This window comes from Rhamphochromis sp. 'chilingali', assembly GCF_963969265.1.
Source record: "Rhamphochromis sp. 'chilingali' genome assembly, chromosome: 22".
Taxonomy (NCBI): Eukaryota; Metazoa; Chordata; class Actinopteri; order Cichliformes; family Cichlidae; genus Rhamphochromis; species Rhamphochromis sp. 'chilingali'.
The window spans coordinates 24,964,640-24,992,487 of NC_137950.1; the positions used below are offsets into that span (position 1 = coordinate 24,964,640).

The 27,848-nt window shown below is 38.6% G+C and overlaps 2 protein-coding genes across 3 annotated transcripts; one reads left to right on the forward strand and one right to left on the reverse strand.

Moving 5' to 3' along the window:
* Nucleotides 1-2,451: 2,451 nt before the first annotated feature.
* LOC308390894 (kelch domain-containing protein 1-like) lies at nucleotides 2,452-14,803 on the forward strand. Its single transcript, XM_080873234.1, has 13 exons — nucleotides 2,452-2,709; nucleotides 3,476-3,546; nucleotides 3,802-3,919; nucleotides 7,522-7,634; nucleotides 7,876-7,966; nucleotides 8,057-8,155; nucleotides 9,080-9,154; nucleotides 11,526-11,584; nucleotides 11,707-11,819; nucleotides 12,103-12,175; nucleotides 12,354-12,438; nucleotides 13,665-13,744; nucleotides 14,428-14,803. Exons 1-13 carry the CDS (start codon nucleotides 2,608-2,610, stop codon nucleotides 14,546-14,548), a joined length of 1,200 nt encoding a protein of 399 aa, XP_080729360.1. The 5' UTR covers nucleotides 2,452-2,607; the 3' UTR covers nucleotides 14,549-14,803.
* Nucleotides 14,804-14,954: 151 nt separating this feature from the next.
* On the reverse strand, nucleotides 14,955-27,662 carry LOC308390895 (LIM and SH3 domain protein 1-like). Of its 2 annotated transcripts, XM_080873235.1 has the most exons (8): nucleotides 27,519-27,662; nucleotides 26,478-26,572; nucleotides 24,160-24,244; nucleotides 20,425-20,532; nucleotides 18,936-19,043; nucleotides 16,409-16,478; nucleotides 16,241-16,332; nucleotides 14,955-15,473 (listed from the first exon to the last, which is right to left on the reverse strand). In XM_080873235.1, the coding sequence occupies exons 1-8, from the start codon at nucleotides 27,585-27,587 to the stop codon at nucleotides 15,300-15,302; spliced, it is 801 nt and encodes a 266-aa protein (XP_080729361.1). In that variant the 5' UTR covers nucleotides 27,588-27,662; the 3' UTR covers nucleotides 14,955-15,299. The 2 variants fall into 2 exon arrangements, with proteins under 2 accessions (XP_080729361.1, XP_080729362.1); XM_080873236.1 differs by lacking the exon at nucleotides 20,425-20,532.
* Nucleotides 27,663-27,848: the final 186 nt, after the last annotated feature.

The following is a 27,848-nucleotide window of genomic DNA, read 5'->3' on the forward strand; positions in this document are numbered from 1 at the left end:
TTGACTTTGAACTGAGAATCATCAGACTTCTCTGGGGTCTGCAAAGAACAAAAATAAGTTGAAGATGTACTGAACTCCATTTTGTGATATGCAGAACATATCATATGCAAAGGGAAAATTGCATATACTGCAGTACTGTTATTTCCGGATTTGTATTTATTTTGTCTCATTATGTATGAATGACTGTATTGAAATAAATGTCAGTGTATTTGATTCGGTTGTCTTTTATTTTAAGCCTTTCACACCAGATAATGTTCATTTTACTCACAAAGCCATGTATGGAAGAGGATTAGGGCCACTGGGGGGGAAAAAAAAAAGTGGGCACGTCTTTTTTTCTTCTTTTCCTGAATTCTGAGAAAAAAGTCAGAATTCTGACTTTAATCTCAGAATTCAGATTTTTTTTTTCCCAGTGGCCCTAATCTTCTTCCGTAGCCATGTCACACACAGACATACGGGCTAATTTTCATCATCAGTCCCTGGAAGGCTGATGAAGACCAGATGCTTATTTTGCAGTACACACACCCCGGCACCTCACAGTCAGTTATCTCCTCAGTAAAACAATATTAATTCCTAATAAAGTCAATAATATATAAACAATTAAATACAACTGCCAATAACATGCAAACCTGGATCGAATATTATTGTGCATTACAGTCTTATAGCAGCTTGCACTGTGGTGCACTGAGTCTTTGGCTGAAGATGCTACTGTTGATAACCTCCAGGGCATGGCGTGGGTGTGCAGGGTTGATCATAATTGACTTCACTTTCAAGAGGATTATTCTTCCACCACCTGATGGACTACCTCCGTTTTGAGACTGTAACACAGAGCTAGTCTTCTTGATATGTTTGTCTCCATTGTGGACACACAAAAAACAGGCCGTGCAGTGCCTACCATATAGAGATGATGTTTGCTAATGCACATACTGTGGTCTAAGGAAGCAAGCTGTAATAAGGTTTGATTTGACACAAAAACTCTGATATACGAGAGGACCAGCCCCTCAAGCGTCATAATGACATGTGGTGAGCACTACGGGTCTTATAGTCTTGGTATTTGGTGTGATGACTCTCCTTTGCAACAGGGACTAAGCAAGAGGTGTTTCACAGGCTTAGGACCTTTTGCAAATGCAGGTGTGCTGGAGGACCACATATTTCTGCAGAACATGTTTTTAACAGCCTTGGGCTCATGTCACATGACCCTGTCAAATGTGAGGCCATATTGTCCAACGCTAAAGCTTGGTCCAAATTTGGTCATGCAATGGGACTCCATCAAGTCCTGTGGAAACTTTGTTTTTGTGCAGTCATGTTAAAAACAATAACACTGTGTTTAACAAGTTCCTCTGTGAAATAAGGAAGTCAGGAAGTTAGTTTCATCGCCATCTGTCACACTGAAATCATTGTAGGAATTTGGGTGTGTCTTTACATGTAGAAAAGATAGAAGGGAAATTCCTGTTTTCAACATCTTTTAAGATGGACATTTTGTGCTTTTCATCATTTTCTGTCATATTTATACAGATACATCAGGGGATCCTTATATTAAGATAAAAACATACCAAAATTGCGAATAGTGAAATCAATATTTATAAATGACGAAAGCTGATGCTTCAAAGTGTTCTAAACAGATAGTTTGATCCTCACTCTGGACTCTGTTTTAGTTCATTGAGTGTGGATATCCCTTATATGGTCACATGTGGCACATGGCAGTCCCACAGACCTTATGTTTACCAATCAGAAGAAGGATGGCTTAAAGCGAGAGGCCCTAAAACAGTCTATGGGGCTGTAACAAAGACCAGTATGAGAAAAACAAGTATTATTTTAAACTGAATAATGCAAAGCTACTCTACTTGAGTCCAAGTTTAACATGAACCTTGAAATGTGCTTTTAGAGACAAAGAGCTCCTGCAGAAGGAAGTGGATGACCATTAATATGTAGTGAAAATACACAGATTAAATGTGATTTACAGTATTATGGGAAAAAAACAGGATCAATGAAACTAATGTTTTGACCTTCATTTCACTAGAATTCAACTAGAATTTTGGAAGCTCCTGAAGAGGGGAGGAGGGAGAAGTCTTGGCTGTATAACAGGTTGACAAGAAAAGGAACAGATGTATCACTCGGAGCAGATTCCTTAATACCAAACCTACCTGCCATACTTGGCACTTCTATGTTCTGATTTCATCTGTGTTTGGGGTGTTAAAATATCCACTTCACTGCTTCTAACCTGCCTGTTTATTGTTGAGTATACTAGCATGATTATATTTCACTCTATCACAGAGAAATTACGCGCAATGTGTTAAATTTTCATGCGGCCCATTCTAAACAAATGATTCTTAATCACTTAGGTATTCTAAACACGCAATACCTGGTGTGCCGAACTTGCATGAAGGGCTCATGCTTATGGGAGGAGTAAACAAAGGCAGCAAGCCTGAAAAACACGTTCCGCAAAGCCTCCAATTCAGACGGCACTTTTCTCTGAGCCAGAGCGACACGATCAGGTCCTCTGAGCCGCCACAGCATTCACCTTAAGCTTTGTTAAGCACTTTTCGGCGGTTTTTATTTGGGCGACGTGGCGCTGCTCATCAGGCAGGAGAGTCAGAGCGCAGAGCTGGGATGGATGCTGCTCAGAGAGACGCGCCGGTCAGCCCGCTGGAGAGGAGCAGCCACACCGCGTTCATACACAACAATACGCTGTATGTGTGGGGAGGTTACCAGGTAAGAAGAGCCGAGGTGTAATTATAACCTCGCTACCTGTGCAGGTCCCCAAAACTTGATTCTGTTTATCTGAACGTCATCAGTGGGGGAAAACGTTTCGATGAAGAGAATGAACTTTCTAGAATTTCCTTTCTTTACCTGGATGATTAGGTGCAGGTGTTTCTACGCGGAGCCAAGTCATGACAATAAATTTAAAGAAAAAGTCACTGGTGACTGCTTCTATGGTAACTCCTATGGTAAACACAGCGAGGACACAGCCTCGCTGTGTTTACTTTGAGGAAATTGAATCCTAAAGGAATAAATCACCGGAGTATATCAGTGTTCGTATTTATGAGTACGACAAATAACACGCATCCAGCATGTGTCGTTGAAAGGTATTACAGCTTGAGCTGCTACTGAACTGAGTGAGTTACACAAAGGTGTACAAGCACCTTTGTGTAACTGTTCACTTTAACTGTTCACTTTAATTAAAAGTGAACAGTTGTTTTGGTTCAATGCGTTTGTGACTGTATATGTATATGTAGACTTAAAAAAAAACACTGCGGAAACCAACTTGGCAAATGAACTGGAGATTTCAAATATCCTTCTAGGAAATCCTTCTAGCATGTTTCAACAAGAAACATTTTTTTTAAACTGCATCTTGCTGCATCCAGGTTGTTGCTATGTCCATCAGCCATCTAAGGTCACCACAGCTTTTCAGCAATGTGCAGCTTTAGTGAACAAAAGAGGACATTCACAGCTTTATCTTGTCTTTGTTCCTTCACAGGTAGTTGCCGGACAGGATGTCGTGTTGCCCAGTGATGAGATATGGCTCTGTGATTTAGACAGTGGGATGTGGTAAGATCAAATGAGGGCTGTTTATCAGCTGAGATAAACGGTGTGTCACACTGACATGTATCAGAGGATAGGACAAACTAGATAAAAGTGACTTAGCATTCAAAAAACAGCCTTTTCTTTTATGGTTATTTGAGTCAGGTCAACTAAAACCAAAGCCAACCTTTCTTAGTGTTTACTTTATATGTGTGTTTAAGATTTCTAAGGCTTTACCTTCTTATCTTTTACAGGCGTTTTTTAACGTTTTTGTCTTTGCAGGGAGCGGAGAGAGATGACTGGAGACATCCCACCAGACCTGTCGGGCTTCTGCGGTGCTAATATTAACACTAAACTCTACATCTTTGGAGGATATGAAACAGCTGGGTACTCCAGCCAGGTGAGATGCTGGGCCACACATTCTGTTCCAACTCAGACCTGAGCGTCACGTTTGATAAAGATAAATGCTTAAACAAACTTCTACAGTCATACAAAAACTTTCTATCAATTTTATGATTTTATGTATCAGGACATAATAAAATAAATCAGCTGGTACTTACCACGTTCATCCATCAAAATGCAAAGGTAGTGTCTGAAAAACTTCAGCGGAGGAAATAATTATGCAGAAGGTTGTGTGACAGCGTTTCAGCTTGGTTGAGGTGTGGACCTTGATATATATATTTTTTGTCTTGTTCAGCCAATTTAAATAGTCTTTAACCTGAATACAGCCATTACTTCCTCTTGAAAACATAACACTAAACTTTTTAGTGTAAACATATTCCACATATTCCAGTATTCATTATCTCAACTCATCTTATTTTAAATGATCATATCTTTCATTAAAATACTTCTGGTATTGCCAGATGTCGACACTTAGACATCTTGGCACTATTCTATGGATGCTGGAGAATCTGGATTTTCATTTTCTTCTTTACGTTGATTTTCTTATCTTGGACTTGCAAATCATGCGCTCCATGGCGTTCACTTGCTTGGTTCCTTTTCTTGTAGTCTTTTTTTATTTATTGAGCTTTCACTCAAGCTGTAGTGAGTGTCTGACAGCAGATTGCATAGCCCTGTTGGTTCAGAATAATTCAGCTCTACCAACAAATGCACGGTGGTAAGTTAAAAATGGGCCAGTGTACGTACATGTTTCACTAATGAGACACTAATTGTACAATTTTCTGCAGGGTAAGAACTTTTCCATGCAGATATTAGTACTTAAGGTAATTGCCCTCTTGTATGGCTCAATTTCAAGGAAGTTTTAACTTGTCGCAGAGATGTCCTCACATCTAGAGGAGGTCATGCTCCTGTGGCTGCAAACTAAGCCCCATAATCATTACCCATCCACCACTGTACTTGACAACTGTACTGCCATGAACTTCTACATTTAACATGTTAACAGAGGCCTATAGAGTTTGAGCTCTTGGGTTTTTTGCAGTTTCTCAGAGCATGCTGTTAACAGCACTCCAGCTACTTCCATCCATCCATTTTCTTCAGCTTATCCAATTTGGGGTCGTTAAGGGGGTGGAGACTATCCCAACTGTTATAGAACAAGAGGTGGGGGTATATCCAAAATGGGTCGCTAGTCTGTTGCAGGGCAATCATTCACACTCACATTCACACATATGACCAGTATAAGTTCACTATTTCACTTAACTAACTTCATGGTAACATGTGAAACTGTTGGAAAATTATTTTAGCCTTTCTATTTGACTGGGTGTAGATGTATCAGTGACAATTTGCCTACCAGTTTGCTCCTGTCAGATAGTTTACTGTGAAATTTGGTAAATGAGCTGTACAAACATGTAATCGTGGTTTAGAAGAATGGACAAGAAAGTGTACCTTCCCACCTACTCCCATCCTTTCCTCCAAACTGTCACCATGGCAGCTCTTTTATTTATATATATATATATATATATATATATATATATATATATATATATATATATATATATATATATATATATATATATATATATATATATATATATATATATATATATATATATATATATATATATATATATATATATATATATATATATATATATATATATATATATATATATATATATATATATATATATATATATATATATATATATATGCATATGCGCGCTATGAATAAATATCCCCTGCACCATTACCACCTGAACCATGGATACAAGGTAGCTCTTCTGGACAGAGATCTGCTGGATATATATATTAAAATGTCTCATTCACATTGGAAAATTGCATTTATACACTGGCTGTTCTTTGTCTTTGATATAATGAGCAAATATTAGCATACACAAAGTCAAAAAGTTAGCTAGTGACTTGAGCTGGTGTACATGTTAGACCTGAGAGGCATCAGCATCTTGGCACTTTTGTTCTTGTGAAGATCAAGTTATCGTTCTGAACTTTGCTAGACTTGCTCACAGTGGGAGTACATACTTCAGCAGAACTGTTTGAAGGATAGTTGAATAGATTTGGAAAACTACACCCAGCTACCCGCCCGTCAACTTTTGATATCAGACTTTACATTTTTTGGTAACTTGCAAAAAAGCAAACATGTTTTTTTTTTTAAAGTCAGTTTCAGCACAATATTACTAAGATGCACGATAGTAAGAAAGCAGATAAGGCTCTCTTTCTAGGGGTTTCTAAAAAACAACAGACAAAACAAAATTCCTTGCATAACTGCTTGACACTTTACATGTATGTGCAGTGATATGCATGCCTCCTTCCCCAGGGGCAACACATTTGAAGTTATGTTTTTTTTTTTTTTTTTAAAGTGTAATATTGTTCATCATGTTTCAGATGTACTATTTGAGTAAGTCTTCTGAGCTTTTTTTTTTTTTTTTTTTTTTTTTTAAAGAAAGCTGTAAAAGTTGTTTGACTTTTTCAGAGGTCATCAAATATTTGTCTCTTCTGAAAACGGGCTCAGCTGTGTGACGTCATTGTTGTGATAATGTTTAATTAGAAGTCACTCAGAGCCTGACCTGTTCTTTATGCTTTCTGGTGCCTATCACTGATATGGAAGATTGGACAATGTGATCGGACGTGCATAAAGATAGTCGCAGGGGCTTGTCTGCACATCAGTGTTTAGAGAGGCATAAAGGAGATTCATCTATTTCATGTTTTGATTCAGGGTATGAAGACGGTCTCCAAATGCAGTGTGTGTGTGTGTGTGTGTGTGTGTGTGTGTGTGTGTGGTTCACAAATGCTGTTTTGTCAGGCTCATACCAGACTCTGTAGAGACTAGATGGAGATTATCCAGCTCGATCATCTGTTCTGATAGCTATTTGAAGCGTGTGAAAGCTCTCTGTAGAGGCAGACTAGAAGTTCACAAAGAATGGCTTTTAAAATGAAAAGGTGCATAAGCAGTGTGGATTTACCATCCATATAATATGCAAAATTAAGAGTCAAGAATTTGTGGTTCATTTTTGACAATAAAATACAAACACAAGCAGCCAGGAGCTCCTTTAAAAAAATGGTTTGAATTAAAAATTGGCTAGATGGCTAGACTGTGTGCTGAAAAAATGTCCCCTGCACCATTACCACCTGAACCATGGATACAAGGTAGCATGGATCCTTGCTTTCATGCTGTTTATGGCAAATTTGCTCCTACCAGTTTGGTTTCTCCTCTGATGTGTGACATCAACAAGGCATTTTTTCCCCCAGAGAACTGACACTCGCTTGATATTTTCTCTTTTTTCTGACCATTCTCTCTAAACCCAAGTCATGGTTGTGCGGAAAAAATCTGTAGATCGGCAATTTGTGAAGTACTCGGATCAACCCATCTGCCACCATAATCATGCCACATTAAAAGTCTTAAATCACCTTTCCTCCTCATTCTGATCCACAGTTTGATCTTGGCCATGTCTAACATGCCTAAATGCATTTGACCATATGATTGGCTAATTTGATATTTGCATTAAGGAGCAACTGATCAGGTGTACCTACCAAAGTAGCCAGCGAGTGTATTTTTCTTATTTTGTCTAATAAATTGAACGGTGTTTGTAGATGTTCAGCGTTGACCTCTCTGAGCCGTGCTGCTCATGGAAGAGAGTGACTGACACGAAGGGAACGACCCCCTCACCTCGTAACAAACACTCCTGCTGGGTACACAGAGGCAGGTCAGTTACTACAATACACAAGCTGTCAATGAATAGCAGCCCCAGTTTTACAAATACAAATAGCAGGGGTTTATGTTGCACCTTTACCTCATTTTTTTTGTTTAATTGAAGGATGTTTGTTTGTATTGTTTTTTTGTTTTTGTTTTTTTCTTTTTTTCACAAATTCTTCCAGGTTTCAGTAATTTCATTTGTAAATGAAAGTTAAAAGAGCAGTATTCTCTCCTATGTTGTCTCTGTGCAGATTGATCTACTTTGGTGGATATGGATGCAAGACCTTGAGGGAGTTACGAAACACATCGTCATCAAACTTCACTTTAGAAGAGATGTCCTGGGTAGATATTACTCTGATATAGAACTTTGGTTGCCAATTTATTGGTTAATCGTTGTTTTACTAATGATGATCGATATGTTTTTCTTTTTAGTCAAGAGCTGTAAATGAAGTAACTCTGTGCAAGGGATGGAACAGTGAGGTGAATGTGTTTGACACACTCACAGCTACATGGAGCATGCCAGAGACTCAAGTGAGTAAAACGATAAGATGGTCTTACTTTTGAACTATTAGGCTATCCATGCTAGCAGTTCTCAGAGGCTGTATTCAGACACAGCTGTACCAGAAGCTACACTAAAACTTTGATGTTTCATGATTTTTTTTTTATTACAACGTGCTGACATCAGCCTGCTTTCTAACAACACGCTGATGTCTGACCTTTGAACTATGACCTTGAAGCATTACACACTAAAATGGTATTTTTTATTATCTTTAACCAAATGACTGGAGCAGAAGTTGATCCCAGCTGAAAAATTCCACACTTTTAAACAATTCTGTAATTTACTAAATTAATACCTTGAAATAATTAATAAATCATTAAAATAGCAACTGAGATAATACACTCACAAATAAAGTGTTTACTGAGATCATAATTAAGGGAGCTGAGGGCTGTTTTTCCACAGACTTGTACACAATTAGACACCTTTTTGCAACTGGAGGAGTCGCCCCCTGCTGGCCATTAGAAGGAATTAAGGTTTTAGCTACATCCTAAATTGTGTTTACAATGCTCATATAATGGAATACCATATGACAGCATGGTGGGTATATAATAGGTTTTTCATGTATGTAGAAAAATTAGGGTCTAACTGAAAGCGAAGAGATGGTTGCAGTGGTAAAATCACTGTATTGAAATGCTGGTGGTGCTCCAGGAAAAGCTGCGGGTCTAAGCTTCATCATCTGAGGACCATTTTGTGGGGAATGGGTTTGATGGTTGTGGGGAAAGATCACCAGCCTCATCAGTTCTTGTCAAGCTTATCAGACCAGCAAGGATGATGCTCTGGGTGGGCCTATAATAAATAAAAAAAACATTTAAAAAAAGGAGAAGGATGATGTCACAAAACTATAATTTGTGTTTTGCTGATTTTTATAATAAAATGGTGTGTTTTCTTTTGTTCAGGGTTCTGCTCCATCCCCCAGAGGCTGCCATGCCAGTGCCTTGCTGGGGAACAAAGGTTACATCAGTGGTGGTGTGGTGAGTTCACTTTTCTGAGCTGCTTAACGACACCATAAACAGCCAAAAATATGCAGACACTCTTGCACGCAACCTATTTTGTATCGGTTGATCTGCATTTTTGTCGTCCTCAAAGGGAAACTTTAATGCTGAAGTATACTGCAACTATTTTGGACAATACTCTTCCTCCAACTTTGTGGTAACAGTTTGGGGAAGGCCCTTTCCTGTTTCAACATCCCTTTCCTGTTGTGACGTGAAGCCGCTCTCATGCACAAAGCCAGATCCTTTATAAAAATGGTTTTCTTTTTTGGTGTGAAAGAATTTGACTGACCTGCACAGAGTCACGACTTCAATCCCATCCACCCTCTCTGGGATGAGGTGGAAGTCAAGGCTTATCACCTAAAAACAGTGTTCCACCTTACAAATGCAGCTACAGTCTGGTGGGAAAATCTCAGAAAAGTGGAGCAGAAATACGGCAGATTAATGGACATAGCTTTATATTGAGATGCTCAACAATAATATATATTCTGTGGGCCATGTAGTGTATGGCAGATTAACAGTCACTCTCTTAAAACTTTATTTCTCCAAAAATATGATTTTAAATGCCAAAAAGTTCCAGGATTTATAAATCACGTTAAGTTTCCCAGCTGCCCCTTTTAGGTTTATCTCCTTCCACACCTCCAGTCCTCTCCCAGCATGCCAATATTATTAGTTTGCTCCATAGAAATTCTGTTCTGACCTCAGACTGACTCGACTGTCATACAGTAAAAAATATGACAAAGTCCATGTTCAAATGCTAAAGGTCGTAATAAAACGCCTATATTTCTGAGCTCTACACACACTGAAAAAATACACCAACTCATATCAGCTTGCAGCTTCTCTATATGGAGACACAAAGAGGCAAATATATTTTCACTCACCACAGGTGTGAGTGAAAGTGTAACGTAAGCACCCATGGGATCACACAATGAACATAAACCTCAAGGCGCTCTAAAAGGCTGATAACACCTTTCTTGCCCAGAATGGTGTAGACAAAGAAGAAAAAAATAACTTTGCATGTAACTAGTCCTGTAAGAAAGATGAGAGAGCAAAGTAGGCATTGAGACCAGCATAACTGGTGGCCTTAAAGGCATATTAAATGTATGCCTTTATCTTTGTGTGAAGCTTCCGATTTTGTTGTTCACATTTTGGACAGAGAGGACAGATGGTTTGAAAGAGGAGTGAAAGAAGCCATCTATGTCCATTGTGAGCGACCATCTTTGAACAGAGACGGTGTTTTATGACACCAACTGTCTGCCATCTATAATCCAGTTTTGAGATCCCTCCCCAGACGCCTTAACGCCCACTCACATCCTGGGCCATCTGACCTCAGGAATTCGCATGATAAGGTGGGGCCAGGTTTCACAATGAACTCACCCGAAACTCTGGCTGATTGGGACCCACACCCAGTTTCACACCTTGGCTCAGGCGATTAGAGGATCATCAGGGGGTCCTTTTGTCCCTCTGTGGGGGGTTACTCCCACTAGGTTTATATCTGGGACTCTCCACCATTTGACCTTAGAACTGAAGAAGCTTCTCAGATGAGAGGTGAAACGTCTTCAAGTAACTCAAAGAAGTCCAGACGCTTTTCTTTGCAAGCTCCTTTGACTACGATGACCTGGATGACTGATAACCTTCACAGACATATTCCAATTTTGTTTCATCATCTTCCTTTTAATTCGACTTTAATATTGAGGATCGACACTGCAGCATTCACAAGATTGTGTGGAGCTGAACCTGAAATTATCTGTTTTTTACCCCTCACCTGCAAAAGGGTGATGGGGTGTTGTTGTCACGCCACTGATCGGGCGGCGTGGAGACCTAAGTTTGTGAATGCAATAGCTTGAGAACAGGGTGATTTTGAAATTGATACCATAGGTGTGTCTACTAGGAGGCTGAGGGGTTGTAGATTTTTGTGAAAACAAGAGCATATTACTAACTCACCACCTGCCCTACTTGGCAGACTGTAACTTCCTGTAACTTTGTCCTCCTTCTCCTCAAAATAAAAATGTGTTGTTGTTTTGACAGACTGGTGGAAGAGCCAGTAAGTAGTCAAACAGGATTTCCAGACTGTACATAAAAGATGGACATAGCTTCCAGGTCTGAAAAGTGCAGCAAATATGGAAGTGCTTTGAACTTTCCTTAAATGGCCATCAGGGGGTGATTATGTCGGGCCCTCTTTTACATACAGTCTAAAAATAGCAGCTGCAAAATAACCGGTCCAGATGTGCACAAATTTATAAAGTTGTTGTACTTCATATTTTTCTTTTAATGCTGAGTGCTGCAGTCATTTACAGCCAAGTGTAGTGCCTCAGGCAAGAGCAATGCCTAACATCTGAGTTTACATTTGCAGGAAGCAGCAGAGTTGGACATGTTCTGCTTAGACCTGGACACCTGGACCTGGATCAAACTGTAAATTTTCTTTCACTCTTGCACACATACAAAAGCAATGACCTAACAGGATTTGTCCTTAGTGGCTTACTGACCACTGCTCTGTATTTTATTTTATTTTTTTATTTATCTTTTTTGAACAGTGACATCTCCTCAGCTTTTGCACCTCTTGGTCGCTCTTGGCATACCATGACGCCCACGTCAGATCACACGCTGTTCATGTACGGAGGTTTTGGCACAAATGGAGATACTTTAAGTAAGTCTAAGAACCCAGAATAAGCACCGATCTGTTATGGGATGAGACAAAATACTCCAAGAATGAAAGTAATTATAAAGAGGCAGAAAATGAAGTGGTTCTTTGTGGTCCGATTTCCAAAAAAACTCCCAAATATTTAAGCAAATCCCCACTTGTTTTTCCTGATGCCATTTATAAAACAGATAACCATTCTGATTGCATATAATCATTCTTTTGGTTCAAGGAAGTGAATGGTTTGTGAAAGTGAAGCTTCGTTATTTTATCATGAGCCTCTTTCTTTTAGATGATGCCTGGCAGTTTAACACACAAACAAGAGAGTGGACCAAGATGATAAACCCCCACAAAGACAAGCCCAGGTAATTAAAATCATTCTGTAAATGTTAAAATTAAGTGTTTCAGCTTCATAGTTTTATCATAATTTGTTCTCACAGAAATGTCTATTTTATCCATAAAATCTTGTTATTTATTCCTCAGAACACTTCAAAATGCACAAAATTTAAGCCTTGCTGCAGTAAACCTTTATTTACTTGTCAGAGTTTTCCATACGGCGTGCCTGGGGAGGGATAGTGACGTTGTGGTGTTTGGGGGAAGCAGGAACCTCCGCATCGTCATGGATTCGGTATGTGATTAACATCGGTCATATTGTTTTGTTACACTGTAAGGTCTTACTGAATAAATCCATTGTGGTATAATCCTTTCCCGTTGCAGACATCATCAAAAGGCTGCTGCATTAAACAGCAACTTTCCTTAAATACTTTTAAACCCCATTACTCTTAAGGTAACTTGTTGAGTCAACCAATTACAGCGTCGTCTTTAACCAGGAGTGTTACATAAATGAAGCATAAGTAGTTTAAGGGCTCAAAGTATTAAATGCACCTGCAATGTGTTGCAGAGTCATGTGAAAAATAACCTCTTTCAGTTCTAAGGCTTTACATATCAAGGCAACAGAAACAGTAATTTGTTCCTTAACGGGTCTTAAAATGAGGTAAATGGGCCTCAGATGAACCACAACAACATGGCTCTTTACAAATTGCCATTATTTATTTAACAAATACTAAGCCAAAGTGAAGTTTATTATCTGTTTATCAGATCATCAGCAAGTGTGGAGAGCTCTATAAAAACATACATTTTGGCAGTTTGCTGGTCTGGAGCCTCCAGCTATGTGTTAGCACAGTGTGAAGGAGGAGAGACACCAGCAATGATCTCAGAGAAGCCATTATTGCTGCTAATTGATCTGGGAAGGGTTATTGGGTCATTTCCATTTTATTTGAAGTCCATCATTCTACAGTCAGAAAGTTTATTTATGAGAGGGAAGCTGACGATGTCTCCCAATGTGTTTCCCTCAAGTTCAGATCATGTAATGCTCAAAGAAACTGCAAAAAAAACAACAACAACAACCCTAAAAGCCACATCTCAGACTCAGATGTAGAACGTTTAGCATTATGCTTCATTCACAAACAGAAAACTAACTCAAATAAGATGACTGGGATCACCGGTGCTGATGTTGCACAGAAAAAATGAACCTAGGACCGTTTGTGGGAGAGAAATCATGAGCTTTAAAGATGGAAAAAAAGCATTTTGACATTTCATTCTTAATGTTAAATGTAGCAGTACTTTAGAAAATGTCAGGGATTTGAAGAAAGTCTTTATGATTTATTATCTGCAAGAAGTCCGTGCAAACGTTGATATGACCGTACAGTAGGACATACAGAGTGTTCACTAAGTGTGGCAACCATAAACCGATTCAATTTTTGTGCCCAAAAACGTTCAAGTAGGGAAAAAAGGTATAATGATTCTTGCATGTATCATCCATCCTCATGGGATTATTTTGAATCCTGTCATCAGATGGTTATTTTGAGGCTTCCATCACCACATCACTGCAGAGACGTACTCATCTTTCAGACTCAGCCTTACTCCCTCTCCAGGTATGCCTAACTAAAATTTTAGGATTCATTTAACAAAGATGCAGCATGGGTTTCATACTTTCTGTTGTGTTAATCATTTCATACTTTAACACATGTATTTCTTGTCATCACTGAAACCTCCATTCACAACCTCCATTTACACAGAATTAATCAGTTTTAATAAAGTCTGCAAACACAGCTGTGCAACTCCTTGTAGTTGTGCTGCCTCACATGCAGCAAGGCGTTAGATTAATAAGCTTTATCTTGGTATTATACGAACACAGGTCACTTTATTAGGTACACATGTTTAACGGCTTATTAACACAAATATCTAATCGTCTGGTTACATGACAAACTCAGCTCATGACCAAGACAACCTGCTAAACTTCAAACCGAGCTGAGTATTTTAGAAACTGCTGATCTTCTAGGATTTTCCTGCACAACCATCTGTAGTTTTTAGAGAGAATTCTCTGAAAAATACAAAACATCCCGTGAGCAGCAGGAATAGAGATGCTTTCAACACTTTGTCTGTATCATAAATAATTAAGGCAGTTTTCAAGGCAAAAGAGGGCCCCAAGCTGGTACTAGCAAGGTCTACCTAATAAAGTGGTTGGTGAGAGTGTAGGTGACAGAAAACATAATGGTTCCCTTGAATAAATAAAACTGCACGCTGAGGTATTTTCCTGTGTTCTGCTCTTCTTCAGGTTATGTGAGGATGTCATTGGACAAAACTCAGAGCTGCTCAGGTTGCAGCTCAGCTGGCTGCCATCGAAGCTACAGAGGACACTTGAGAAGAGAATGAGCTTTTTTTCTGCCAGTTCTTAAAACTTAGAGAGGACTATGTTTAGACTAGACACCAAGATTCTGAGCAAGTCTTCACTGAAATGTCTTCATTTATAAGTTGGGAATATGTATTTATACTTTGAAAAATGGTGCTAGATAAGATACTTTTTAACTTAATTTGTAAATGAAGCCTTTTTAATTTTGGGTAAAATTATTCCGTTTTGTGGTTTCATGTTGTGCTGTCTGTTTAACGTTTAAAAATTGTCTGTGAAATAGTAATAAAAGGTATTGATGTAACATATTAGTGTAGCTTTTTTTTGTTATCACTTTAAGAGTGGAAAATGTTGCAAAATAAAAGCATAAGCAATTGTAAAAATATAAGTAATTGTAGCTTTAAAAATACACTGGATAACATTCTACTCTAAGAGTGGGTTCTGTGCTAGTAAATGTTACCCTTCAAAAATATAAATAATTAGTAAATCTGAAGATGAATGGGTTTTATTGTGAATTTGTTTCCTTTCCTCCTTTCTCCTTTGACCTTACAAACATAAAAGCTTTATTATCAATATTTATTCTTCATGGAAGTCAAAGAAACCATAAGCAGAGCCCCATCATACGATTTGAAAATTACATTTATGGAAAAAATGCAAAGCAGAACCAAGCAGGGATGCTTTTTAAATGCAATATTTCATTTGCAAAAAGGTGATTTTTAAAGCCTGATTGCAGGTGCGGGCAGCAGATCCACAGGGCAGGAGGTGGATCTCTGAATATCTGCTGGGCAGAACTGTTTGTTTCACACAGGTCGTACATAGTTAGCAGGAAGCATGCCCCGCTGCCCAGTGCGCTGGTTAAAGCCGAACACCCATCCCTCATCTATCGGCTCCACATCTAAGATCAGATCACCTTCCTGCAGAGAAAGCTCATCCGCTTCAGCTGCCATGTAGCTGTACATGGCCTGGTAGCGCTTCTGAATGAGCGGAAACACACACAGAGAAGAGATGAATGAACAGAACCAGTCAGACATGCAGACACACTGATATAGCAGATAAGAACATAAAGAGCACACAGTCTACCAGGATACATTTGAATTTAATTTCCCTACAGGAAAAATAAACAGAAGCAAATGTAATACATGGCAAGAAGTTTTAATATTAATTCACTAGAGCTTGCTGTGTTTATAGTTAATCAAATCTAAAGTCTAAAACTGTGAGCATTCACACCTATGGTGAAAGATTAAAAACTACAGCTGTGTTTTATGAATTGATAGTATCCGGGATCTGTGTTATTGCTGCAGGAGACAAGAGAAAATTTAAAAAAGCTTGAAAAACATTTCACACAAATACAGGGTATGAGCCAAAGTGTGTAGACACCTTTCTTTACTATTAAAATGTGGGAGCACACTTGAAATGACGTGTATAGAAAATATAATTTTGTGCAACAGCTTGTGTTTCTTCTTGTGGCTTTTTTGGTCAACATATTACCCAGTCTACACAGTCACATCCATAAAAACCTGGTTTTCTATTCTGGTATAAAATAGATTTGGTTGAACTGGAAGCCAGGCCTTATCAATCAACATTCATAGTGAATCCCTGCAGATTCAACCTCTGGAGGAATCTCTCCAGATGATTGATGTACCCACAGAATGAGGCCCATCTTAAAAGAGAGCATGCACACAGGTGTAATGTATGTGTCCACATACTTTTGGGCATACGTTTGCTTATGTATTGTTCTTACCCCTCCACTGTGTGGTGCTACAGCAGCAGTACGCATTTGTCCAGCAGACTGACCAAAGTCACTGACAGGGTTGGATGGCTGGTCCTCATAGTCTAAACACACACACAGTTCATACACACATTTAAAGGGAAAACTGTTATAAAGTCCCTGTGTAAGGATCTGTCTCACCTTGCCTATTTTCCGGAGGAGGCGCGTCACTTCGAATCTTGCTCTTCTCAAATTCTTCATGGTACTTTATCTGCACACACATGCACACATGTTAAATCCACACGGGGGTGCTAAGCTTTCACATTTGACGGTTCAGCCTCAGCAAACCCTCCCACTGTGAGAAGCAGCTCACCATTTTAGGAGGTGCTGAGAGATGACGAGTGGATATTGCAGCCACAGACGCAGAGAGAGAAAGACCCACATCTATTTAGTGTCTGCTTTTATTTGTCTATTTTCAGTAGTTGCAGCCCACTTGCTCCTTTCTGAAGGTCAACCACTGTCACATTAGTTTCACTTGAGAGTGGCTCAAAAAGCCCCCACAGGCTCCCATGTTAAAAATGCTGACCTTTATATCATTAAATACCATGTTTATAGCCCAATACAGAGAACTGTTTTTTCCTTCATTAAATAAACAGCAAATTATTTTTAATTCATTCATTTGGATATAACAGGGAATCACTTTGATGTGCAGGTGTGCTTGTAGCCAAAAGCTGTCTTCAAGGTTTCACTTCCAATAACAGGGTTAGGGTTATAGTTAGGGTCCTCTGAACTGGACCGCTTTGCCATGTTTGTGCGTTTTGAAGCTTTTTTAATGGCATTATCAAACTTGCTGCGCAGTTACCTGTACTAACAGCATGTCCTAGAAGCTTCTTTTGGTGCGTCTTACACTTATCAATAATTATGTTTCTCTCCACTGGTTGCAAAAGGAAGTTGCAAATGCAGTCGTACACTTCAGTTTATCTTTGTGGTTAGTAAAGACGTGTGACGACCCCTGACTCTTGTTTTCAACCTTTTCACATTTGTCTTGATGCACGTTCAATCATCTAGTTAAGGAAATCTCAAAAAACGTTGATTATGTTCATCTGGATGTAGCGTTTTCAGTGGGAGAAACGTTTTAGATGAACAGAATCAACTATTTTAGGTTTTCTCATTTGTTTTGATGTCGCTGGTGGGCAGAGGAGGGTTTGTTAGTGCCAGCTGTTCCCAGGCTATAAATCTAGAGCTGGCAATCTCTTTTTCCCTCCTGCTCCTTGTGACCATCACACCCTAGATAGCACTTGTTTTTGCACACACACATACATTCACTTGCTTACATGTCCTCACTCATCTACACCCTACGTCACTGAGGCCATTGATTTGCAAATGTCAATAGTTTCTATTTCAGTTGTTTAATTAGGTTTAATAAATAATGTTTATATTGGCAAGCGGTGTGTCAACCTTTTTGCCATGGCCTTATGAGCCAAGTTGTGGCACTTGTCTAATATGTTTATAGTCTCAATCGCTAATTTAACATATTATTTAATAAAACAATGTGTTTACGCTGTCAATTATGTTGGCATTCAGACTAATACTGATGACAGATCACTGTCATATGTCATGGAGATCTACCCCTCACTGATTAAAAAAATAAATAAACCAACATAGCTACGCCAAAAATATTCAAGTTGAGGCTTTAAAACAGAATTTCACTAATGACCTAGTGACATCACTGGCTGAGCTTTTATATGCAGTAAATTGTATTTGCCTTTTTTGGTCTAACTGTCTGAAAGCAACTTATTTTTAAAAACTGCTTTTTTCAGCGTTTTCCAACAGAAGCTGCTGGTGATGGGGTATTCAGTGACACAAAGCAACTCAAAGATTCTTGAACTTTATATGTGTTGAACTTATTCTGTTGTTAGTTTGGTATGTTGCTTGTGCAACATACAGTATGTCCCCCAAGAATAAAAACAACTCTGGGTCTAGTACTTAGAGGAAACTGGATGTTGCTTAAGGAAGAGAAGGAGCAGCCTCCTGTGACCTCAAGAAACCTCGAGAGGAGTAAACAGAAACAGGAATTTGTGGGAATAAAACTGGAGGAAAGGGATTGTTTTTAAAGTGGGAAGTGAGGGTGGAGAAATGAGAAAAAGACTCATACTAATACCAGTGGACAAAAATAATAGATTGCCCCTTTGACACACAGCTTATCACCCATGATTCCTTTCTACAACTAGTGCTCTCATGAGAGAGGAAGAGAAAGTTTGTGTGTATGTGTGTGTGGATAGCAGTTCCCTTTATGTCCACAGCTGAGAGACTTTGACCATATAGGGCAGCTGTTCCTCAGTGGATGGAGAGAAATGCCTGAAATGTGCCTGTGTGTCTCTGCAGGGTTGTACTCTTGACATCTTTTGCTGCTCTTTGCAGCAACATGTTCTCTGCTTTGTATGCTGAAGCCATCAGCAAATCTACAATCCTGATCTGGACTTTCTCGTTTTCTTCTTTGAAAACTAAAATGCCTTTTTTAACATCTGCAGACTTGCTGCTTGCATCTGTCTATGACATCCTTCTGGAACTGAAAAATGTTGCCATAGTGAGATGCATACCAGATGTTTGACAGTCAAGGCCAAACATCCAGCAGTTTTCCCTTATTTTTGCAAGTGAAGAGCAAACTGAAGATACAAAAGTTCTATTAGAAGATATTGAAGGAGTCTGACAACATGACTGCACTTACGTTACTGATCTGATCCTGTGTCTTCTTCACTCTCTGCATCTCTGGAGTATCGACCACCACACTGAAACCTTTCCCCTTGTTCTTCTCAAACTCCTCCTTGTAAAGGGCCTGCAAATTTCAGAGTTATTTTAGAAGAATAACTTGAAGTTTAAAGAAAAAACTGCTTTCTTGGTAAAAATTATTCTAAAAAAATTAACTCCACTCTCTTTGTGTATCAGGACTAAACTGTATCTGTTATTAAAATCCAACCGAATGCCTTTTTTTTTTTTTTTTGAAAAGATGGAGATACCACTTGAAATTACTATGACTAAAAAATATGTAGCAATGCTGTGCTTCCTTTCTTTTGCATCAATCTTGGTTGCATTGTAGCCCAGGTACAATAACATCTGTGTGTACTGACTTTCCTTATTGCTATAAGGTTTAACTGCAAAGGTCTATATCTTTCCTTTTGGCCTTACAGACTTAGAGCTGTTATTGACTAGATTTTATGAGGACGGTTTAAAGCAGTTAATATGAAGCCGCTAACAGTCGTTAACTGTTGGGTCTGTCCCCCAAATTCCTCTTCAAGCATGTATAAGGTTGACTAGTGAACACTTTCTCTGTGAAAACAGTGGAAAAACGAATCTGCAGCTCTTAGGGGGTAATGTTATTGATATTAAGAGGCCTAATGGTTAAACTAAGCCAACTGGCTGGTGGTTCATTATTAGCATACGGACATGAGAGTGTTGTCAATCTTTTTATCTGCCTCTGACCAAGAAAGTGAATGGTCACATTCCCAACAATGATCCAATATTTCTTTAAACATTAAACAAGTTAAATGACACAAGTGGAAGGAAACAGTTAGCTTTGTTACATATCGAATGCATGCATTGTTTTATCTTTGACATCAGCTAAAGCCACGGAAGTCGAGTTTTAAAATGAAGCCGCATTCAGTTACACTGTGCATCGTTTTACTGTTACAACGATCTGTTATTACAGCAACAAAAAATCCAATCCTGCAGCCCGTCTACCATGCACACTAAAAGAAAATAGTTCTTTTCATGGCTTCTTTGCAGCCTGAAGTGGAAAATCTAAGACATTTTGCAAATGCTTACATTTTAGTGAAGCTTGTAAACTAAGCAGATATCTCTTTAGAACTTTTCATCTATGCTTTTATTATTTTGCAAGGCACACCTGCCTAACTTCCTGGGATTATTATTATTTTTCATTTCATCTCAAATGTAGCACAACCTGAATGCAGCACTGAATCAAAGCCAACAAAGGATGATTAACAAAGACTTTTACATGTAAAGAATAAGATGGTATGGAAGCCCATGCAGACATGCAGACATGCAGATAGCAAAGCCGCATCACAACCTTCAATAATGTTTTAAAGAAGGAGGGAAAAAAAGAAGGAAGATCATTTGTTATAATTGGAGAGGTAATGGATAAATGGAGATGTTATCGGAGAATTCGATTCTTGGTGGTCTTTAAGGTGGACCGAGCATACGTTACTGATCTGGTCCTGTGTCTTCTTCACTCTCTGCATCTCTGGAGTGTCAGCCACGGCGCTGAAACCTTTCCCCTTGTTCTTTTCAAACTCCTCCTTATAGAGCGCCTGTAAATTTTCATTCATCAGTCTTTATTGTTCATTTTAATGTTTTTAACTTAGACAAAGGAGCTTAGGGCAATGCTTTGGCTTAAATTCTCAATTCTAAAGGGTTATACTTGCTAAAATGATCATGTTAAACACTTTTACTGCATTTTAATCAAAAATATACAAAAACTGATTCATGCAGGGCTTTAAATGGCCTTTTGGTGAGAGTTTTTGAAGCTTAAAACCTCAAGGAAACACTTGCAAACTTATTCCATGCCTGCATGTTTATTTGAAAGTAAATCTGAGATCCCCGCGAACTCACGCAGACATGCAAACATAAGTGAGTCATGATGTTGCTATGAGGAATATGCCTCCTCGGTAAGAGAGCTTGACTGCAGAGACTTTTATGGTTATAAACAATGAACTGGGCTGGTTTGATGAGTAAAGCGCAGAACGGGAGGGGTGGTGGTGTAAATTTGATCATGCTGTTATAACAGCCGTGTTGAAATGAAACGACAGATTAAATTGCTAACCAAAAATACAGCCGCTCTTGGCGTGTTTGTCCTGTTTCATCAGGTGCTTGTTTATTTAGAGACTAACTGTTCAAAGAGACAGCTTAAAAGGAATCTAGTGGAATAAAAAATAAAAGACAGTCACATTTTTTATAGGACTCAATCCTTTGAAAAAATAGAAAACCAGAAAAACTCAGTACAGCCTTACTGTGTCCATATGAATTAAGAGTGTAAGTTGCAGCCAAGTGCTGCTAATCAAATACACTTAATTAACTGATCGTCAAAAAGTTTCCGCACTTCCCGGGGGTGGATTTCCCAGCAAATTCCCCCCAAATTAGACTGTGCTCAGAGAAATAAAAAAAGAAAACAAGAGTTATATATCAGAGCCTACACACCTCAGTAAACATGTTAAATAATAAAATTCATAACAGCAAAATTAGAAAAAAGGTGAAACATTTTTTTGCTTGTTTGGAAGAGTTGGTTAGACAAAGCCTCTACATGGCAGTAGACGATATACCAAATAAACTTAATGTATCGCAAATTTTTCCCACTATGATGGTTAAAATGGCTTTATCATAACCATCCAGTATAAATGGCTATGGCAATATTAAGCTGTCTGCACGTAATTCAGTTTTTTCTCCCACACGCTGCGACTGCATCATCAATCTCCCCTCCCAACAGGTACATTTCCTCTTATCACTCAGCCCTACTTGGCATTATGGTTTAGGTTTGCAAAGCTGCATCTGAACGAACTGCAAGACTTTTGTAACAATGTGCTTTTGACAGAGGAGAACAAAGTGGAAATGGAGCCATAAAGAACAGCAAACCAAACAAGCACCACATATACCTTACACATCATGAGGTTTTGCAACCACAGGACCTGGGCAGTCACTGAGTCGACCATGAACTCTGTATACCAGAGTATTCTAGAGTCAAAAGTGAGGCCATGTGGCTGACAGCTAAAGCTTAGTCAACATTTGGTCATGCAATAGGACAATGATTGCAAGCACAGCAGCAAATCTACAAAAGAAGGGAATGACCCAGTCAAGGTTACACTTCAGCCCAGGTGAATTGTTGTGATGGGGACCTTAAAAGAGCTGTGCATAAGTGAATGCTCACAAACCTCAGTGAACTGGGCAGATGTAGGTCACAGTGCCTCTCATCAAACAGATGTGCTAATATTTACCATGAATGTTTTTGATTTATTACCACATGTTGACACAGAAACACTTGAAAATAGCAAGGCGATGACAAAGGAAACAGAGTAGCAGCACTGAAAGTCAATACTGTTTGATGCATTTATAGATGACATCAATGAAGCTACAAAAATATCAAATGGTTTCATGTACCTTAATACACGTGTAATGGTTTCTGCTGTGTTACTGCAACCTTTAAGATTTTTTCAGCCATTATAAGACCTTTGCATTGTTTATTGCATTGTAAAAGTTACATTTAAAACTGTGTCCTCTCTTTTCAGAAACAGTTTATGTATTAAATAATTCACAAAATTCACATTTTTCACTTGGATGATTTTTCTTGGCAATGCAGATTAGCATTCTGCATACCTACGCAATTGGTTTAGCTTAACTGCTGACATTATGAATGGGGGTAGGGGTCGAGGACCATCCAAAAAGCTAACTGTGCCCCCTCAGCTATATTCATTTTACATATTTATATGTAAAATCCAGTCATACAGTTCGGTAATTAAGAAGTGAAACACCCACATTGCTGTTAATTTATTGTAATAACAACCAAGCTCATGTTAATGATTCTGTGAATAGCACCTTAGTGCATCTGCAGTAAACACTTTAGTATGACCAAGGAGGACACTGATTTTGGAGCATATGGGCCTATGCAAGTCAGACTTTGACAAGTACCCCTCACTTTTCTTAAGAACTGAAAAAATACCATTCACCAGCTTATGCATTTTTTTTAAAGCACTTGAAAATTTCAAAACAAATGTGCAAGTGTGCATGAATACTTTGCTATAGAAACCATTTCCTGATAAACAGGAAACGTGAACTGATAAAAGGTTATGCTGTGTTCAGTTAACTAAATTTAACTATTCTCTGCAAATTTCGATATTCTGTCTAACAAATACAGGTCTGCACGGGTCTTGCAGAAATGCAGTCGTGAGTGGATTGCCTAACTTTTTTCATCCTTTTAAAAGGGAAGAGAAGCTTCACCTCAAAATGCTGAGTGGCAAGATGATCCCTAAAGTTTAATCTGTGAAGGAATCTCTTTAATTTTGCGTGACGTGCAGGACTTATCTCTTTGATCAGGTTAGAACATGTTGGCATGAACAGTGTGATTAGATTAGAGCTTAAGAACAGGGATGGCAGGGAAAAGGAGGCCGGTACCACATCAGAGGCTAAAAGGAGACTGGATCTGAGAGTATTTTTAAAAATGCTCTCAAACCTCTGATCATTTACAAGAGTTCCTGACGAAACGCATTTGAACTTCACGAATGTCAGATTGGCTCATGTTGTAAAAGTAGAGTCTCAAAATGAAGCTACCATGTCCTTACTTAAGTAACTCATCAAAGGGTACCTTTGATTTAATCAAAGGAATCCAATTGTCATGAGAGCAGAGCCAAGATCTGCGTCCTGATCTCCTGCTCTGATACCGAGCTGAGTGAAGGAGATATATATATAGAACTTTTCCACCAATGGGTTGCTGTTGCCAGTGCTTAACCTAGAAAAAGCTCCACTTATTTCCACCTTTAAAAAGACTGATGCTGGTGCCAAAAAAGCTGACATCAGCACAGCTCCAAACAATTGCTGCCACCAAAGTTGGAATCACTGCTCTCAGTGACAGTGTGAGGGCCATGGCGGAAAATTCAGGGCTAATTTTAATAAAACATGAGCCAAAGCAACTTCTGTTAAAATGCCCAGCTTTTACAGTGTAACATTTAGTTCCCTGGCATATCTGGTTATCAAAGACACCAAAGCAGAACTGTTATTTCTCGCACCACCTTCAACACTGTGATGACGGAAAAGAGGCAATCAGGACTGACAGATATGTAACACCAAGCGATGTTGCTGCAGTGAGCTTGCAAACAGTATCTCCTTTCTCTGCTGGTCAAGACCAAGATGTAAATGATGGCAGAGATAGGCCTGAACTGCTAAAGTCTCACCTGACTATTAAGCATGCTCTGTTGTTTGAGACGCAGATTCTCGGGGGTGTCGGTCACTATGGTGAAGGAGGTTTTGGGGTAATGCCTGAAAAAAAAAAAACAGAAGGGAAGAAATTAGATAAATGAAGATTCACATCATGCATTCATCCACCCATCTATCCAGTTAAGCAGCAAGACCATGATTAGATTGATTGGTGTTAACCAAAGTCCTACAACATAACAGCAATCTTCTATGAAATCCAGCCCAACAATATGATTGGCTGATAGAGTTTTTCCGTACATTTTAGTTCAGGTTTTGCTGAATGTCTTCTTCCTATGGATGTTCAATGGCTTTATGCTTGGCTGCTTTGTTTTTTGCAATATTTGATTTTCAGGAGAAGCAAACTGTTGTCAAACTGAATTGAATGAACTGATTAATTTGTTCATTCTGCAAATAATTTGTGCCTTATAATATTATGTAAAGAGCACAATAGATGAACCCGGGTTGCTGTTTAATAACAGTCGGACAGCAAATTTCTAATCTCACGTCAATCTTTAGGAATGACTGGAATCACATGATTCAATCTGTCTGCTCACACTTCTCTTTTCCATCACTTCCACATGCTGCCTGCAGCTTCTCCTGCTCAACTGCTTCAGAATTTAACTTCTGCTCATGTGGTAGATTTGTTAATGATGAAACAACCAAACCTGTTCAATCACCTTGCACAGATAATAGAAAAAAAGGCCGTAGTAAATAATTCCTATAATGCTACGTATTATAATTTTGTGGCTATAGTTGCGTAATGAACTGATTTTGATTGACGCTAATGTTACTTAATAACAAGCAGTAACCTAAAGGAGCTGAAAAAGTGAAACGTCAAAAACTAGTGTCTCTAAAGGCCATTTTATTCTGGCTCCAAAAGTGACTCCCATGTTAAAATGTCCAAATTCAGCAATAAACTTACAATATTCGCCTTTTATGATTACTGTACAGTGGATTTTTTTCCCCAAGAAATCACTCATTTGGATTTTGTTGAGGCCTAAAGTAGTTGAGCCCTTTGACTGACAGGTGTGCCAACACCTAGCCCATAGCTGATACTGTAGGCCTCACCTCCAGTAATCGGCATTACTGAACTGTACTTCTGGACCTCGTGTGTTAATGCAAACTCATAATATCTGACTTATAATATGGCATGCTGCAAAGCACAGCCTGTCCAAGAAATCTGTGCTTCAAATTCAGTGAATGAAATTCTATAATTTATTAGTCAGTTACTTGGCACTAGTTAGCACACACAGTGTCTGTGTGGATCACCTCTACAGTGTAAGGATGCAGCTTTCTTCCTTGGTCTCTTGTGTTCTGGGGGCCTCTGGATGTCTGGAGATTTGATCTCCTCCATACCTGCTTCATGCCCTGGAGGACGGGGCTGTGGCCCCCCCCACACCCTCTAGCAGATCATTACATGAAGGAACCTTTTAAAAAAACAAGCGCGTCCATGCTCACAGGTGTACACACAGGTGATCACACCCACAAACTACACTCTTTTTGGCTCCTACCTCAAAGCACACTGTGTTCTGTTGATCTTATGTGCTGCACAATAATGTTTAATATTTAGTATTTACTGTCATATTCCCATATATCATTGTGATGTTGTTTATTCTATTACTCTTGTTCTCTTCTGCTTGTTTTCTTTTTTCTTTCTCAGCAGGTGATCCAGGTGATCGATATATGTATTTTTTTTTTCTTTTTCTTTTTTTTCTGCCCGTTCTGTTGGTTTTTGTCTTTTGCCCTTCTCCCCCGTCCCTCTTCTCAGCTGTTTCTCTTTCCCTCTTTCTTTCTCCCCTTCTTTCCCCCAGTCAAGTCTGTCCCGTATTCAGTAAGTGAAAATAAAATAAACAATAAAAGGTGAATCAAATGGACCATTACGGCAAGGCTGGGATGGTCAATTTGGTAAAGTAAATCCGTTGGGCATCTTTCTTTGCCTTTAGACAACAATTCTGATGGCAAAAGAGCCAAACGGGACAGGCGCAAAAAAAAAAAAAAGGATGCAGCTTTCTGAACAAGCTTGCTAGCGTTTCCTCATAACTTAGCACTTGACTCTTTCATCCAAATAAGGCTGGCTCAAAAAAAAGCAAGCAAACAAACAAAAAAACCACCACGTCTACGTCTGAAATGCTAATGCTGAGGCTTCAGAGGAAAGGTAACCACATCTTTTTATATTTTAGATACGGTTTTGTTTCTTTCAAATATACTGCAAGCTCTTAACAAAGAGTCAGATGCTATCCAGCTATTTTAAGTGTTTGTTTTAGTCATCATGGTGGTGCATGCTGTGAACGCTCACATAGTGCAGTAAGGTTTCTTCTCAAAGCCTTTGTAGTTCGTCATGCTCAAGGCCATCTTGCAGACCTCACAGCTGAAACAACCTTTGTGCCAATACTAGGAAAAAAGAGAAGAAATAAAGTCTGAAGTATTAAACTTAGAAGAAAATGCATTTCCATCGACACAAATTTAGATCTGTATTAACCTTTTTTGACAGAACACTGTGGAAATCTTGTTCACTCTTACTGGCTGATTGAATTAAATGGTTTTTCATTTGAAAAAATAAAACTTTTTTCTCTCTCTTTCTCTCTCTGAGCGGGGAAATCCCTTGACTCCTCTACATAAGGCCACAGCTGTCCTACTAATCTGTTTCTATTTCTCCCATCGCTTCACTAAAAGATTTCCAATAAGAAATGGTTCAAATGGAAAATGACTGTGAGAAATAATGCTGTGAAATTAGGTGCATTTTTAAACCTATGCACTATGCATATAAACTTTCCCATAAATATATTTTTTGCATTATTAAATAAAAGTCCTGCAGGAAGCCATTTTTCCCAAAAGAAATCAGGAATTGATAACATCTCTGTAACTCAGGTCACATTGCTTTGATTAAGTCCTTAAATTGATTAGCTCATCTTGATTATAAATAATATTCATCTGATTCCACTAAAATGATCAGAGTACATCTATTTGAGAAACCACAGATACATAGATTATTATTGATTATGTAAGATATAAATTTTTTAACATTTGGAAATTTCTAGTTGATTTTTATGTGTATTATCTAGACTGCCATTTTGCATGTTTTTTTTGGCTTGGTTGTGACTGTACAAAATATGCACCCAGTTAAAGCATCACATGAGATATGACTGCATAAAAATATTTTTAAAACTGTAGAATAAAAAAGAACTTTTGCAAGTGGACAAAACTATTTTAAATTTAAAATATCTATAATAAAATTGAAAGTATAAGTTAGTCTTGAAACTCACCTGATAAATCTTTGCATACATTAGAGTAAATCACATTAAGGTCAGTGGATGGGCTTAAACTTGTTTCACCTTACCTTATCAAGGCAGTTTATTTTTTCTGTTGGGTAAACTGGTTTATTGCATCTCCCACAGGGCGGATTCATGATTGCAGAAACAACAAAAACAAGTTTACTAGTCCAAAAGTTCAGGAGTAAAGGACCTGTAATGGGCAGCTGGTACTCGAACCGTCCTCCCGCTTTCTCGCAGGCATTTCAGTTAATATGACCCCAAGGCGAGGAGGAGTCAACTGTGCAGCACGGAGACCTCATGTCGCCTTTACGGGTCGTCGGACATAGCAATTTTACTTCTGGTGTTTAAGTAATTAATACGAGATGGTCGTCAAATGTGATTCTATATGATATTTT